Below are 13,417 nucleotides of genomic sequence, written 5' to 3'. Positions count from 1 at the left end.
ATCAGAGATCCATCAGCATTACTCGGCTCTAGACCAAATTCCAGAGGTGAAGTGAGTTGAGAGTGAATACCCTCACCATCTTAAATTAGACATAATGTTGTTCCTTTATTAACGCTGAGTAAAAATCCTAGAACTCCCTACCTAACAGCAATGTGGAAGCAACTTCATCTCATGGACTCCAGTGATTCAAGACGGCACCTCACAATCAGTTCCTCAGGACAATCACAGATGGGCAATAAATGCCTGCCTTAATAGCAATGCCTACATCCTAAGAATTTTTTTTAAAAACTGTTTGTTTCATTGTAACTGGTCCAGTTAAAAATGTTTAGCTCTTCTCTGACATAAATCTGGGAAACAGCTAAAATGAGCATTATGCAATGAAGTGCCAACACCTATATACCCTCAATCCAAGAAAAAGTTCATTTGATAAAGGCTTACTTTGCTTCTTTTATTTAAATGCAAACACTTCTGCACACTCATTCATAATCCAATTACTGAATTAAGCTGCAACAGTGGAACTCTATAAAGGTACTCCATTACTCCACTAGTTTAAAAGTTGTTTCCAGGAATTAAAATTTCCAGCTAGTCACATATTTACTTCATTTTTTATCATAGGACATGACCCTAATGAAATGTACACCCAAAGCCAAGTTCTTAACCTATTAATTGAATGATACACAAAGCCTTATATTCAGAAAATATTTCAGCCCTACGGCCTCTGCATGGGGTGAAGTTATCAACAGGAGGAATTTCAACGCAATTATTTTTGTGATTTAGTCCAAGGGGAAGGAATCTTATCAGTAGTGGGAGGGTTGTAATTGCTTGGATTTTGTTTTTCTTCAGCTTGTATCAAGGGAGCACTGTCAATGGCCAACTTGTTTCTGATCCCATAACATGCTCGAGTTCAATCAAATGTGGAAACTTCATCTTATCAAGTTTGGACAATACAATTAAGGTGAAAAAAGATAATCATGCAGTTAATCTCTTCCTTGCACCCAAGATGTGTAAGTAACATACTGGTCACAAGTGGATTTCCCAATGGTGGGCAACATTATCATGTACCATCATCACTTCTATAAGTGCTTCTCTCAGTCACCTTTCAAGGGGGAAGAGACCAGATTTCTTCAATTTTTCATAACATTAAAGATCTGTCTTGTGGCTATTCTCTGCACCGTTTCCACTCAACTGTCTCCCTTCTGTTTTGGTCACTAAAACTGGTCATGGTGCTCAAAGGGGAGAATTTTCCCCCCATCGGGGAGGGGGGAGACGGGGGAGGAGGCTGTGGTTGTGCAGGTGCAGGCAGGGGCGGGCACGGACTAATCTTCCTGCCTCAGGAAGATTAGTTTCAGTTTCAAAAATTTAAATAAAGAAGAGAAAAAGTTTTAAGAAATGTCCCCTCATGTGACAGTATCACATGGGCTGGAACATGTCAATGAACATCAATGAAAGAATTTTATTTAGTTTATAAACCCTTCACGAAACCTCATCCTGCCCGTGGATGAGGTTCTATGATAAATGCGAAGGCCACCTGGGCTCTTCGCCTGCCCCCCTCGACAACCTTAAGGTTGGATGGGCAGCTGAGTTTATTAGTTTAATTGATATTTAAATGGCCTTAATAGGCCTTTGACAGTTTGGTGGGCGCGCAGCTGATTCAGCCCACCCGACGTCACTGCACGTCATTTTACCCATCGGCGAGCGGGCCCCGCCCCCACTCGCCGATCTGAAAGTTCTGGCCACATTGTAGTTTGAACTGAGCACTACAATGGGACAAAATATTTCACGTTCTATTTGCTTTGTTGATTTCTGCGCTACAGTGATTAGACATATTAATTGCTGAGTCTATAGACAACCCAAGATTGCTTTCTACTTTTCCCTTAGCTACTTCATCAGCATTTACTGAGTGTGATATTGTTATATTATTCGTAAAGAGCTAGTAACTAATTGTTATGCGAATGTACATCTAGAATGCCATATTTATTGCTGCACTCCACAGGTGAGCCTGTTGATAATTTCAACAAGATTGAAAAATGCAGCCAGAAAATGTAAATTCAAATAAAGAATTGAAAGGCTGATCACTCAGTTCATTTGGGGTTTTGCACACCCTGAAGTAGAAAGAGATTTCATTGAAAAGGACAAACTCAATATCGCAGGCAATGGACACTGCCAGAGCACATGAAGCTGTGAGTAGGCAGATGAAGATGCTCACTACCCAAATGGCTAGCCTCCAGTTAAGTCAAGAGAAAGGCAACAGGAATGATGCAGTGAAACAGCAACAAAAGAATGCAGATCAGTCAGAGGGAAAGACATGCAAGAGCTGTGGACGACCACGAGTTCACAAACAGAAGGAAATGTCCCACATATGGATTAAACTATAGAGCTTGTGGAGAGACCAATCACTGGGAAAAGATGTGCAGAACAAGGAAAGAAGATGGTAAATGAATTATCAGAGACTGAGCAACAGGCCGAATGAGGTGGTAACGAAACTAAAACATCCATACCCTGGAAGGTGATGATGAGTTTTAGAATGCGATAGGCACAGAAATCACACATCTGCGTGAAATGCTGAGTTCAGACAGCAAATTAGTGATGCAATTTAATACTATATCACAGTCAGAGAATTATTTACTGGGGACCAATAACAAACTGAGAAATGCTGGGGCTTTTAAAAGAGGAAATACAAAAGGCAAGAAACCAAGCTGAGTAGGAAACTGAAAAGTTGGCGGAAGACAGGCACACAGGCTGGTTGGAAGAGAAACGTATGCTACTGAGTCGTAACACAGAGTTCGTTCAGCTTCAGATCAGAAGAAGAGGCACAACATTTTATCACCTGAATGATACTATGAAAAATATTTTTTGAGGAAAAGAAAAAAGACTCTTAAGGAGTTCAGTTATTTATAGCAGTCGATTGTGAATCTTTAGTTTGGACATAATAAAAAAAAAGTTATCATTGGAACAGCTAAATTGATATATAGAGTATATAAGGGTGTTATATTGTTATATTATTTGTAAAGAGATAGGAACTAATTGTTATATGAATGTGCCACCAGGGTGGCACATTTACTGCTGCACTGCAGTCAGATGCCAGGGAACAATGTATCGGTCCAACAGCCAGAGGTTTGTAAGAAATACATTCAATGAAACTCCAGCATTTTGAGACTAAAAGTGTGATTATTTCAAATTCTGGGAACATGAAGACATAACACTGAGTATGGGACCAATGTTAGGTCAGCCTGTCCAATGTAAACACTGTAGTACTGGCTGGAAAATGGTCTCATTCATGCTGATACTCCTGCCATTGCCATCTTGGAAGGGTTCTATCAATGGGCAGCTGGAGCACCTGCCTATATGCCGTGGTAGATTACTTTAATATACAAGTTATGCTACTATGATGTAAACATCAGCTCAACTGCAATTTTGACAACAAATAGGTGCAGCATTTATAACGTTTTTTGTTGAATGGCTACAAATCTTTTTTTGATTTCAGTTTTATGGGGCCAGGAGGAACAGGAGTGGTCCCCCTGGGCTCTACAATAATACGATGGGTTGCTGTCACACAGTGCTCCTGGGCCAACCTGCCTGTCGACCGATTCAGCATCCTCATCTAGCCAACCATGAGCTGCAGCGGGACACCCATTCTCAGCGTGCAATGCACAGGTGTCATGCTAATGATTCCCAAGTCTCAAAATAGCGGAGACTCTCCACTGGCCCAAAGTGCTTCCATGCATATTACCAATCCTTTCTTCAAACTAAGGCTGAATTTTATCTGTGACTGTGCCATCCACTTGTAAATTTTTATTTCCAGCTCATTCTTTAGGTCTTTGGCTACCTCATCAGCTTTGATTGCATTTGACCAGCTTATTATTGACATTCTCGCCTTCAGGTGATTTTTTTTGACCTTTCTGTGTGCGTCCCGAGTTCCCATCAGCTTATGCTTCCATGTCTTGTTTAAAGAACTTTGTTAAACATTTTCTGGCAGCTCTGGTGCGCCATGTCACTTTCGACAGTACACTTCCCCCAAGAAAGACAATGTGGTTGGTCAACCACAATTGGTTCTTACAATGCAAAAACTGTTGTTTAGCGAGTAACCATTGTTCATTGAGAAATGTTATGCTTCAATTTGTGTAAAGAAGAGTTCCTGCAGAGCTTCCAAAAATGAGAGAGCACCACTAGCCCAAACTCCTTCCATGCTGTAAAGTCGTTGAAGACACACTAGTAAGCGCTTAGTGAAATGTACCTTGGTTAATGCAATGAGTTAAAGGACAATGCGCAACAGCTTGGGCTGGATATAAATGGATGTACTTTTCAGATAAGTAACAAATTCTGCTTCCAGAACATGTCTGACAGGCAATTAGCACAATTTTGTTTTTGTGTAAGACAGTCATATATTTGGTATCATGCATGGCTGACAGTGAGAGCCATTTAAATCAATGGCTCTTGATGACACTGTACTACAAAAACACACTACTGTGGTCCATCCCATAAATTAGCTCTAATAGTTTATCTAGTGAGTGTGCCTGATGATTGTTGATTCTGGAATGAACAAGTTCGATGAACACAAAAACTAATCCCAGTTATTCATTGCTAATTCTAGGAGCAACAGCACAGACATTCGAGAGTTAGTTTCTCAAAAGATTTACTTAACTGTATAAACATTATTTTCCCAAACATTAAGCCTAATTCAGTCGCATCAGTTCTCCTTGTCAGTACACTCAAGTTCAGATTTTTGCACCTACCACAATTTTGCTGTGGAGAGTTTAATGCTTGTTTTATAAACCCTGTTGCATGTAACACTGAGACAATAGGGGCAGACCTTTCAATTGGAAAATACTTTAATAAAAACAATTCAAGGAACCTCAAAACCTTGGGCTGTTTGTGGCTTTTAGAAGCATTATTTTATAAAGGGTGCCTGAGCCACAGCTACTTTTGAGGTCTGGTTGGGATCCTGAAGATGTAGGTATATAGATTTATTAAAAAGTTTTCAAACCTTTTTCAGCAGCTTCCAATTGTCGTTTTTTGTACTTCTTTCTGAGAGTGGATGGTACCTTCTCATTTTCTCCCTTTTCAGAATCCTGCCCATCTTTTGGGGTATAACATCCATTCTCCATCTCCAAATCTATTTCAGTTTCTCCATCCAGACTTGTGCTTTCTTCATTTGAATCCTGATCTTTCAAGTTCTGAGCCTCAGGGACAGATTTTCTCCGGTCACCATTTTCAGGAACACTTCTCTCTCCAAACTGCTGTGAGTTCCCTATGTCTTGCTGGTTACTTTCCACCTCTCCATTGTGCACCTGTGATGATGACTCCTGGGAAGACTGGCACTTTGGGGCTGCCACCATTTCACTGGAAGCTTCATTGATGTCCACCTGCAATGAAGAAACAGAATTGAATTAGCAGTAATCAAAAATTATATTAATAAAAGGTTTGGACTATATTCCCCTTATGACATTTTCTCCATAGAGTATGGATACATTTACAGTGTATATGTTATGTTTCCAAACATAACACTGCCATTTGGTAGTATGGAACTTGAGCATTGCTGAAAAAGAGACATGTCAAAACTTTTTATCTTGCACTCATCAGGATACTTCGTAAGAATACCATATCAGGGGAAAACCAACAATTTATGCTATTGCATGTGAAGAGTGCTGATTGCTTGGCAAGTGGACTCTGATTGGCAGAGGCGTTGCCATGGAGAATGCACCGGTGATAGTGACTGACAGTTAACTGCCAACCAATGTTTGAAATTTAAACAAACCAGGCAACTTGACCCTGAGGAGTGAGTCAAAAAAAAAAAATTCCTGCCTTATGTTTAACACATTTCAAACTTTGGGGAAGGCAGCGAGATTGAGTTTTAGTTTTATATCCTTTTTGAGGTTTACTTGGTAAGACATCTATAACATCATTAAGTGAACAACTGAAACATCTATTTTAAATCATTCCCAAAGAAGGAAAACACTGATGACATTGATTCAAGCTAAATTAAAATTCTTTCCCTACAATAACTGATGGAAATAGACACACGATAAAGGAATGTCAAAATAAAATGTCCAAGTTACTTTACATTCTTGAGTAAAGCTTCAGAGAAAAAAAAACAATATTCACAATATGTATCCATTAACACAGTACTTGCAGAAAAACGAGTTATCTAACATTCTGCGATTTCAGTACTCCAGCTAGAAAGGCATATTAATTTAATAGGATCATCCTGAACTGTACAGTCACTAAATCCGCCCCATAGTCCCTATAACTTAACAGAGCAGAGTATTAATCTGCAAACAACAAAATAATTTTACCACATGGAGGTGGGAGGAAATCAAGGGGGAGATATAGTGATTAACTTTTGGGATTGGTTAAACGGGACAGTGAGTAAAGCTGGTGTCCACCAGCAGAGCTAGTTGTTTCTTGGTGGTAGTTAATCAAATCAGCTGATTCATTTATTGTATAGCATGAGTTTGTCCTCAACAAGGAGGGTGGTGGGGATGGGGTCTAGGAAAATAATTTGACAGAGAGATGCCTGAGCCTTTAAAGGATCAGACATGACTGCTGCAATTGCTGTTATCCACATCAAAATACACCCCTGGTAGTTCTGCATAATAGGACATGCTCAAAAAACACAGACATTTCTGTGGATAATCCTCATGTAGTTTCATGCAGGCAGTCTCATGTGATAACTCTGAAGTTATAAAGACCACGGCAGAAAGTACCCCCTCCCTCAAATCATTTTCCCAGGTTTCCTCCCCGCAACAACCTCCCCACTCCAAGTGTTCATCCTGGTTGTGGACAAAATCACACTCATACCACACATGATAAACTTCAAAAAAGGAAACAATTCCTCTACAGGTGCAAGCGGCTGTGGAACTCACACCATAGTATCAGGATCAATGAGATTGACCATTTGTAGATACCAAATCCTTTTGCCCCTCCCAAACCAAACTGTTGCTGGAGGGACTTCAGTAGCTGCGTCGGCTCACAAACAAAAAACTGGGGGGACTCAATGAAAGCCTTGTGATGCCAAGAGCAAAGCTCCAAACTAACCTCTAACAAGTTAAAAATTACCAAGTTATTTGTATACTTCTGTGTTATACAAGGTCACTTATTGATTCAGGCCAATGTAAACGTATGCTGTACAAAGTTAGTATTCACAGGTTTTTTTTTTCTCTGTTGAATGGTGATCATACGAGGAAACATAACATTCAAGTATAGATTTTACAAACTTTTCAATCGATATGGAGGTACAAATAAAGAATAATATCAATAGTTTGTGTTGCAGATAAGACCGACTGAATTTAGGTTAAGGTTATAATCCACATGCACTGTTTAGCTTAATAGCAATCTGAACCAGCTGACTTATTCTGGAGATTTATTCAGTTCTTCTCCATTGCTAATTAGGCCATGACCAAAATTATCTTTTGTTTCCCTTCACTGACATTGGTCTCTGCTCGATTCTCTACAGTATTTGCCTGAAAGCCGAGACTACAAAGTCACTGTGGCCCGGAGACAGGCTAATATTCCGGACTATGACCTGATTACCATCAGAAATATAGGAGTATTTATGCACAAATCCTCAAGAGTAGCTCAGCTGCACCACTACTGACTGAGCAGGCATAGTCCATTGTCGATTATTGTAAAAACCCATCTGGTTCACTAATGTCCTTTAGGGAAGGAAATCTGCCATACTTACCTGGTCTGGCCTACACATGACTCCAGACCCACAGCAATGTGTTTGACTGTTAAATGCCCTCTGAAATGGCCTAGCAAGCCACTCAGTTGTAAAAAACCGCTACAAAGTCACAAAAAAGGAATGAAACCGGCCGGACCACCTGGCATTGACCTAAGCATTGGAAACAACAATGGCAAACTCATCCCTGTCGACCCTCTTAACTCCTCCTTACTAACATCTGGGGGCTAGTGCCAAAATTGGGAGAGCTGTCTCACAGACTATTCACAAACAGCCTGACATAGTCATCCTCACGGAATGATACCTTACTGATAATTTCCCAGACACCACCATCACCATCCCTGGGTATGTCCTGTCCCACCGGCAGGATAGGCCCAGCAGAGGTGGCAGCACAGGGGTATACAGTCGGGAGGGAATTGCCCTGGGAGTCCTCAACATCCACTCTGGGTCCCATGAAGTCTCATGGCATCAGGTCAAACATGGGCAAGGAAACCCCTTGCTGATTACCACATACCGCCCTCCCTCAGCTGATGAATCAGTGCTCCTCCATGTTGAACACCACTTGAGGAAGCACTCAGGGTGACAAGGGCCCAGAATGTACTCTGGGTGGGGGGACTTCAATGTCCATCGCCAAAAGTGGCTGAGTAGCACCACTACAGACCGAGCTGGCCAAGTCCTAAATGACATAGCTGCTAGGCTGGGTCTGCAGCAGGTGATGAGGGAATCAACGAGGGGGGAAAACATACTTGACCTCATCCTCACCAACCTGCCTGCTGCAGGTGGGTCTGTCCATGACAGTATCGGTAGGAGTGACCACCGTACAGTTGTTGCAGAGATGAAGTCCTGCCTTCACATTGAGGATATCTTTCATCATGTTGTGTGGCATTACCACAGTGCTAAATGGGATAGATTTCAAACAGATCTAGCAACTTAAGACACATCCATGAGGCACTGTGGGCCATCAGCAGCAGCAGAACTGTGCTCGAACACAATCTGTAACCTCATGGCCTGGCATATCCCCCACTCTACCATTACCATCAAGCCAGGGGATCAACCCTGGTTCAATGAAGAGTGCAAGAGGGCATGCCAGGAGCAGCACCAGGCATACTTAAACATGAGGTGACAACTTGGTAAAGCTACAACATACAGGCTTCAGCTGATAAGTAACATTTACGCCACACAAGTGCCAGGCAATGACCATCTCCAACGAGTGAGAATCTAACCTTCTCCCCTTGAAATTCAACGGCATTACATCGCTGAATCCATCACTAACAGCACCCTGGGGGGGTTACCCTTGACCAGAAACTTAACTGGACCAGCCATATAAATACTGTGGCTACAAGGGCAGGCCACAGGAATCCTACAGTGAGTAACTAATCTCCTGACTCCCCAAAGCCTGTCCACCATCTACTAGGCACAAATCAGAAGTGTGATGGAATACTCTCCACTTGCCTGGATGAGCGCAGCATCCAAGACAAAGCAGCCCACTTGATTGGAACCCAATTAATTGTCTTAAACATTCATTCCCTCCACCACTGATGCACAGTGGCAGCAGTGTGCACTGCAGCACCTCCTTCGAAAGCACCCTCCAAATCCAAAAACCTCTACTACCTAGAAGCAAAAGGGCAGCAGATGCATGGGAACACCACCACCCAGAAGTTCCCCTCCACACACCGTCCTAACTTGGAACTATATCATTGTTCCTTCACTGTGGCTGGGTCAAAATCCTGGAACTCCCTTCCTAATAGCACTGTGGGTATATCTATACCTGATGGACTGCACCAATTTAAGAAGGTGGTTCACCACCACCTTCTCAAAGACAATTGGGGATGGGCAACCAAACCTGGCCTTGCAGGCGACACACATCCCATGAAAGAATGGAATAAAACAAATCTTTCCCTCGAGCATGTGATTATTTCTGGTCTTTGGGAAGGGTGTGTAAAAGAAAACTTAGATTTACCTTGCTCGAGATTGCCTCCAGGGGCTCCTCAGAACAGCTGGTTTGGATGTCAAAAGGCTTAGAGTACTTATCATGCATGTACGGTGCATGTTGTGGCCAGTCACAGGCAAATTTCGCAGAAGGTACCTCAAACAGGCATCCGCCTTCCTAATTGCATTTGAAAAGGACCTAATACCTGACTGAGGTGTGTGTCCTGGACACCTATGCAAAACCTTTACAAATATGGTGGGTGGCACAATTTCAATCGAGGCGAAATGAACGTGCTTACGCTGCATCCTTGGCTGTCATAATTTCGAGGCCCACATGCCTGTGACAAGTCCACTTGAGTGCATTTGGCAAAGCAGCAAAATCGCACATTGCTGAATTTAATATTAACCGATTTATTTTTGCATACTCAGAGCACTCCTACACATCAGTGCGTTTGGGCTCTAGAAGGAAATTACCTCACACAGCACAAGAGTTTCAAAGGTGCCATTTGTGAAGTGGCCTTTTTTTTCCCTTTGAAGGAATAAAAATAAGTTAAAGGCATCGGAAAATCTGAGCCTAGAGGTTCTCATATTTTTCAAACCAATATGCAAACAAAATGGCAGTGCAATATCACATTAACTACAAGCGCAGGAGTGAGTGCAGCTATCACATTCACTGAAAGTAAACAATAATGTGTTGGCAGGATGTCAAGCACTAATTCACTCCCCACCCGGTTCACAATGACAAATGACAAAAATCATTTGCATTTTTACATGGAAAAAATGGATGGAATTGAGAAAAACGATTTGCAAGATACCAGTAAAAATCCCTGAATACGATATAATAAAATTAGATTGTTTCAGTCCTAGCAAACTGCTGATCTGATCTGATCTGAGTCAGGGGACAAAATATGAATCATTCATTTCCTGCAAAATGGTGCCAAGGCACGAGGTAGAGCCTTTCCCCTGCAGACATGTGTGGGGGGGCGGGGGTTTAAGTGTGAGCTGAAAATGGGTACATGACTCAAGGGAAATGTGCACTTTACAGTCTGTGCAGAGCCGTACTGTAGCTTTACGCAATAACTGTTGTCCTGATGGCCCCTCAAAGGGGAAACTCTCCTCTAAATTCAGTTCGGAGCTACAGATGCAGTTCATAAGTTTTAAAAACTTTTTAAGGTTCGCCCACAAATAAGTGCCAGCCAACCGCCTTCTTGCAAAAATCCATCCTCAGCAGGAATTCCATTTCACGATGAGCTGGTTCCATTTTATGTCGAACAGATTGCAACCGGGGTGGAAAAATTAACGCGTCTGAATCAAACACGGAAAAGAAATTCAAAAAACATGTGGAAAACATACCTTTCCCATGCCCGTGCTGACAGGCACGAGGGCAATTTAATATTATACTGTACCACCCCCGATGCTTTCCGGCAGAATCAATCCCACAGAGTTCTGGAAGGTCGCGTGACCAACATTTGTAGAATTACAGCAAGCTTGTCTCCCGTCCCGTTATCCTGTTCACTCCAACTTTTCAAAATACACTCATCTTTGGTGGAAGGAGTGCAGCAACCGCACCTTGGCGAGCAGCTGCAAATTCTCTGTGGTTGTCCCACGCTGCAAGCCCAATATTTTCAGTTATATAAATAACGTGACAAGTTGTTTCCTAAAATAGCAAAGGGGCTGTCTGCTCAAGGCACACAGTGCTTTTGAGGTGGGTCAGTGGCGAACACTGGTGTAAGCTGCCCTGTGTAAAGTAAGCAGCTCCAATCCCCACAAGGTAAGCTTTGAATCACGGACAGATCCTGCAGGAAAAACAAAACAGTGAATGGAAACAAAATTTAGCCCGACTCGTGGGATGGGAAAAGTCAAGCCAAATTATGCTTCTCGCACGTAGGCCCCTGGTGCCGAGTGTTGGCAGAATCCGGAGAACGAGAGCTGATTCACTCTCTCATCTGGAGAATGGCATGTGCCTTGGGCAGACAGGCAGAAGTACTTAAAAAAATTAGAACTTTTTTTTTAAATGAAGAAACCTTTCCTTCTCATGGCCGATACAAATGAGTTTGAACGAAGTCATGAATAGATTTACATGAACAACTGTCACTTCATTCTCCCAATTTTTGTTCTCTTCATTTTCCTCAAAAATCCACACCTGCAACTATCCCTTCTCGTTTAGTAGGGCTTTTTTCTGCAGTTCGTTCCATTACTTTATATTATTTAGCGGAAACATGATTCTGGCCAGAACGTGATTTATTGGTGAATGACGTGAGCTATTCTGAGTAAAATGGATGATTTGAGTTTGTCTTCAGTATGTGGCTGCTTTCATTGACCATCTGTAGTTGCCCTGATAAGATAGTGAAAGATTGCAGTCCTCCTGTCATGATTAAAAAACCAGACAGACCACCAGGAATCGACCTATGCACTGGAAACGTCAACGACAAACTCAGCCCTGTCAGCCCAGTAAAGTTCTCCTTCCTAACATCTGGGGGCTTGTGCCAAAACTGAGAGAGCCTGACATACTCACGGAATTATACCTTACAGACAATGTCCCAGACACCAACATCACCACCCTGGGTATGCCTTGTGCCATTGGCAGGACAGACCCAGCAGGGGTGGTGGCTCAGTGGTATATAGTCGGGAGGGGTTGCCCTGGGAGTCCTCAACATCGACACCGGACCCAATGAAGTCTCATGGCATCAGGGCAAACGTGGGTAAGGAAACCTCCTGCTGATTACCACCCACCACTACCCGCCCTCCCTGCAACCCTCACCCCCCCCCACTCAGCTGATGAATCAGTACTCCTCCATGTTGAACACCACTTGGAGGAAGAACTGAAATGGCGAGGGCCCAGAATGTACTCTGGGTGGGGGACTTCAATGTTCATCACCAAGGGTGGCTCGCTAGCACCACTACAGACCAAGCTGGCCGAGTCCTAAAGGACATAGCTGCTAGACTGGGTCTCTGGAAAGTGGTGGGAGAACCAACAAGAGGGAAAAACATACTTGACCTCATCCTCACCAACCTGCCTGCTGCAGATGCATCTGTCCATGACAGTATCGGTAAGAATGACCACCACACAGTCCTTGAGGAGACAAAGGACCACTTTCACATTGAGGATACTCTCCATCGTGTTGTGTGGCACTACCACTGTGCTAAGTGGGATAGCTTTTGAACAGATCTTACAACTCAAGACTAGGTATCCATGAGGCAGTGTGAGCTATCAACAGCAGCAAAATTGTACTCAACCACAATCTGTAACTTCATGGCCTGGCACATCCCCCACTCTACCATTACCAACAAGCCAGCAGATCATCCCTGGATCAATGGGGAGTTCAGGAGGGCATGCCAGGAGCAGTACCAGGCATACCTAGTAACGACGTGTCAACCTGGTGAAGCAACAACACAGGACTACTTGCATGCCAAACAGCATAAGCAGCAAATGATAGATAAAGCCAAACAATTCCACAACCAACAGATCAGATCTAAGCTCTGGAGTCCTGCTACATCCAGTCGTGAATGGTGGTGGACAATTAAGCAACTCACTGGAAGGGGAGGCTCCACAAATATCCCAACCCTCAATGATGGGGGAGCCCAGCACATCAGTGCAAAAGATAAGGCTGAGGCATTTACAACAACCTTCAGCCAGAAGTGCCGAGTGGATGATCCATCTCAGCCTCCTCCAGAGGTCCCCAGCATCACAAATGCCAATCTTCAACCAATTTGAGACACTCCACATGATATCAAGAAACGGCTGAAGGCACTGGACGCTGCAAAGGCTATGGGCCCTGACAATATTCTAGCAATAGTACTGAAGACTTG

The 13,417-nt window shown here is 42.9% G+C and overlaps 1 protein-coding gene across 9 annotated transcripts in view; it reads right to left on the bottom strand.

Annotated features, from left to right (window-relative positions):
- Positions 1-13,417, bottom strand: part of dnmt3aa (DNA (cytosine-5-)-methyltransferase 3 alpha a) — a 586,890-nt gene that overhangs the window by 404,514 nt on the left and 168,959 nt on the right. For all 9 annotated transcript variants that reach the window (XM_078541484.1, XM_078541483.1, XM_078541485.1 and 6 more), the window contains one exon: positions 4,985-5,363. In XM_078541484.1, coding sequence (XP_078397610.1) covers positions 4,985-5,363 — 379 coding nt within the window. The remainder of the gene's footprint in view (positions 1-4,984; positions 5,364-13,417) is intronic.

This window comes from Cetorhinus maximus, chromosome 5, assembly GCF_964194155.1.
Source record: "Cetorhinus maximus chromosome 5, sCetMax3.hap1.1, whole genome shotgun sequence".
Taxonomy (NCBI): domain Eukaryota; kingdom Metazoa; phylum Chordata; class Chondrichthyes; order Lamniformes; family Cetorhinidae; genus Cetorhinus; species Cetorhinus maximus.
Note: the sequence above shows the minus strand (reverse complement) of the source record. Positions and strands in the feature narration are given on the sequence as shown.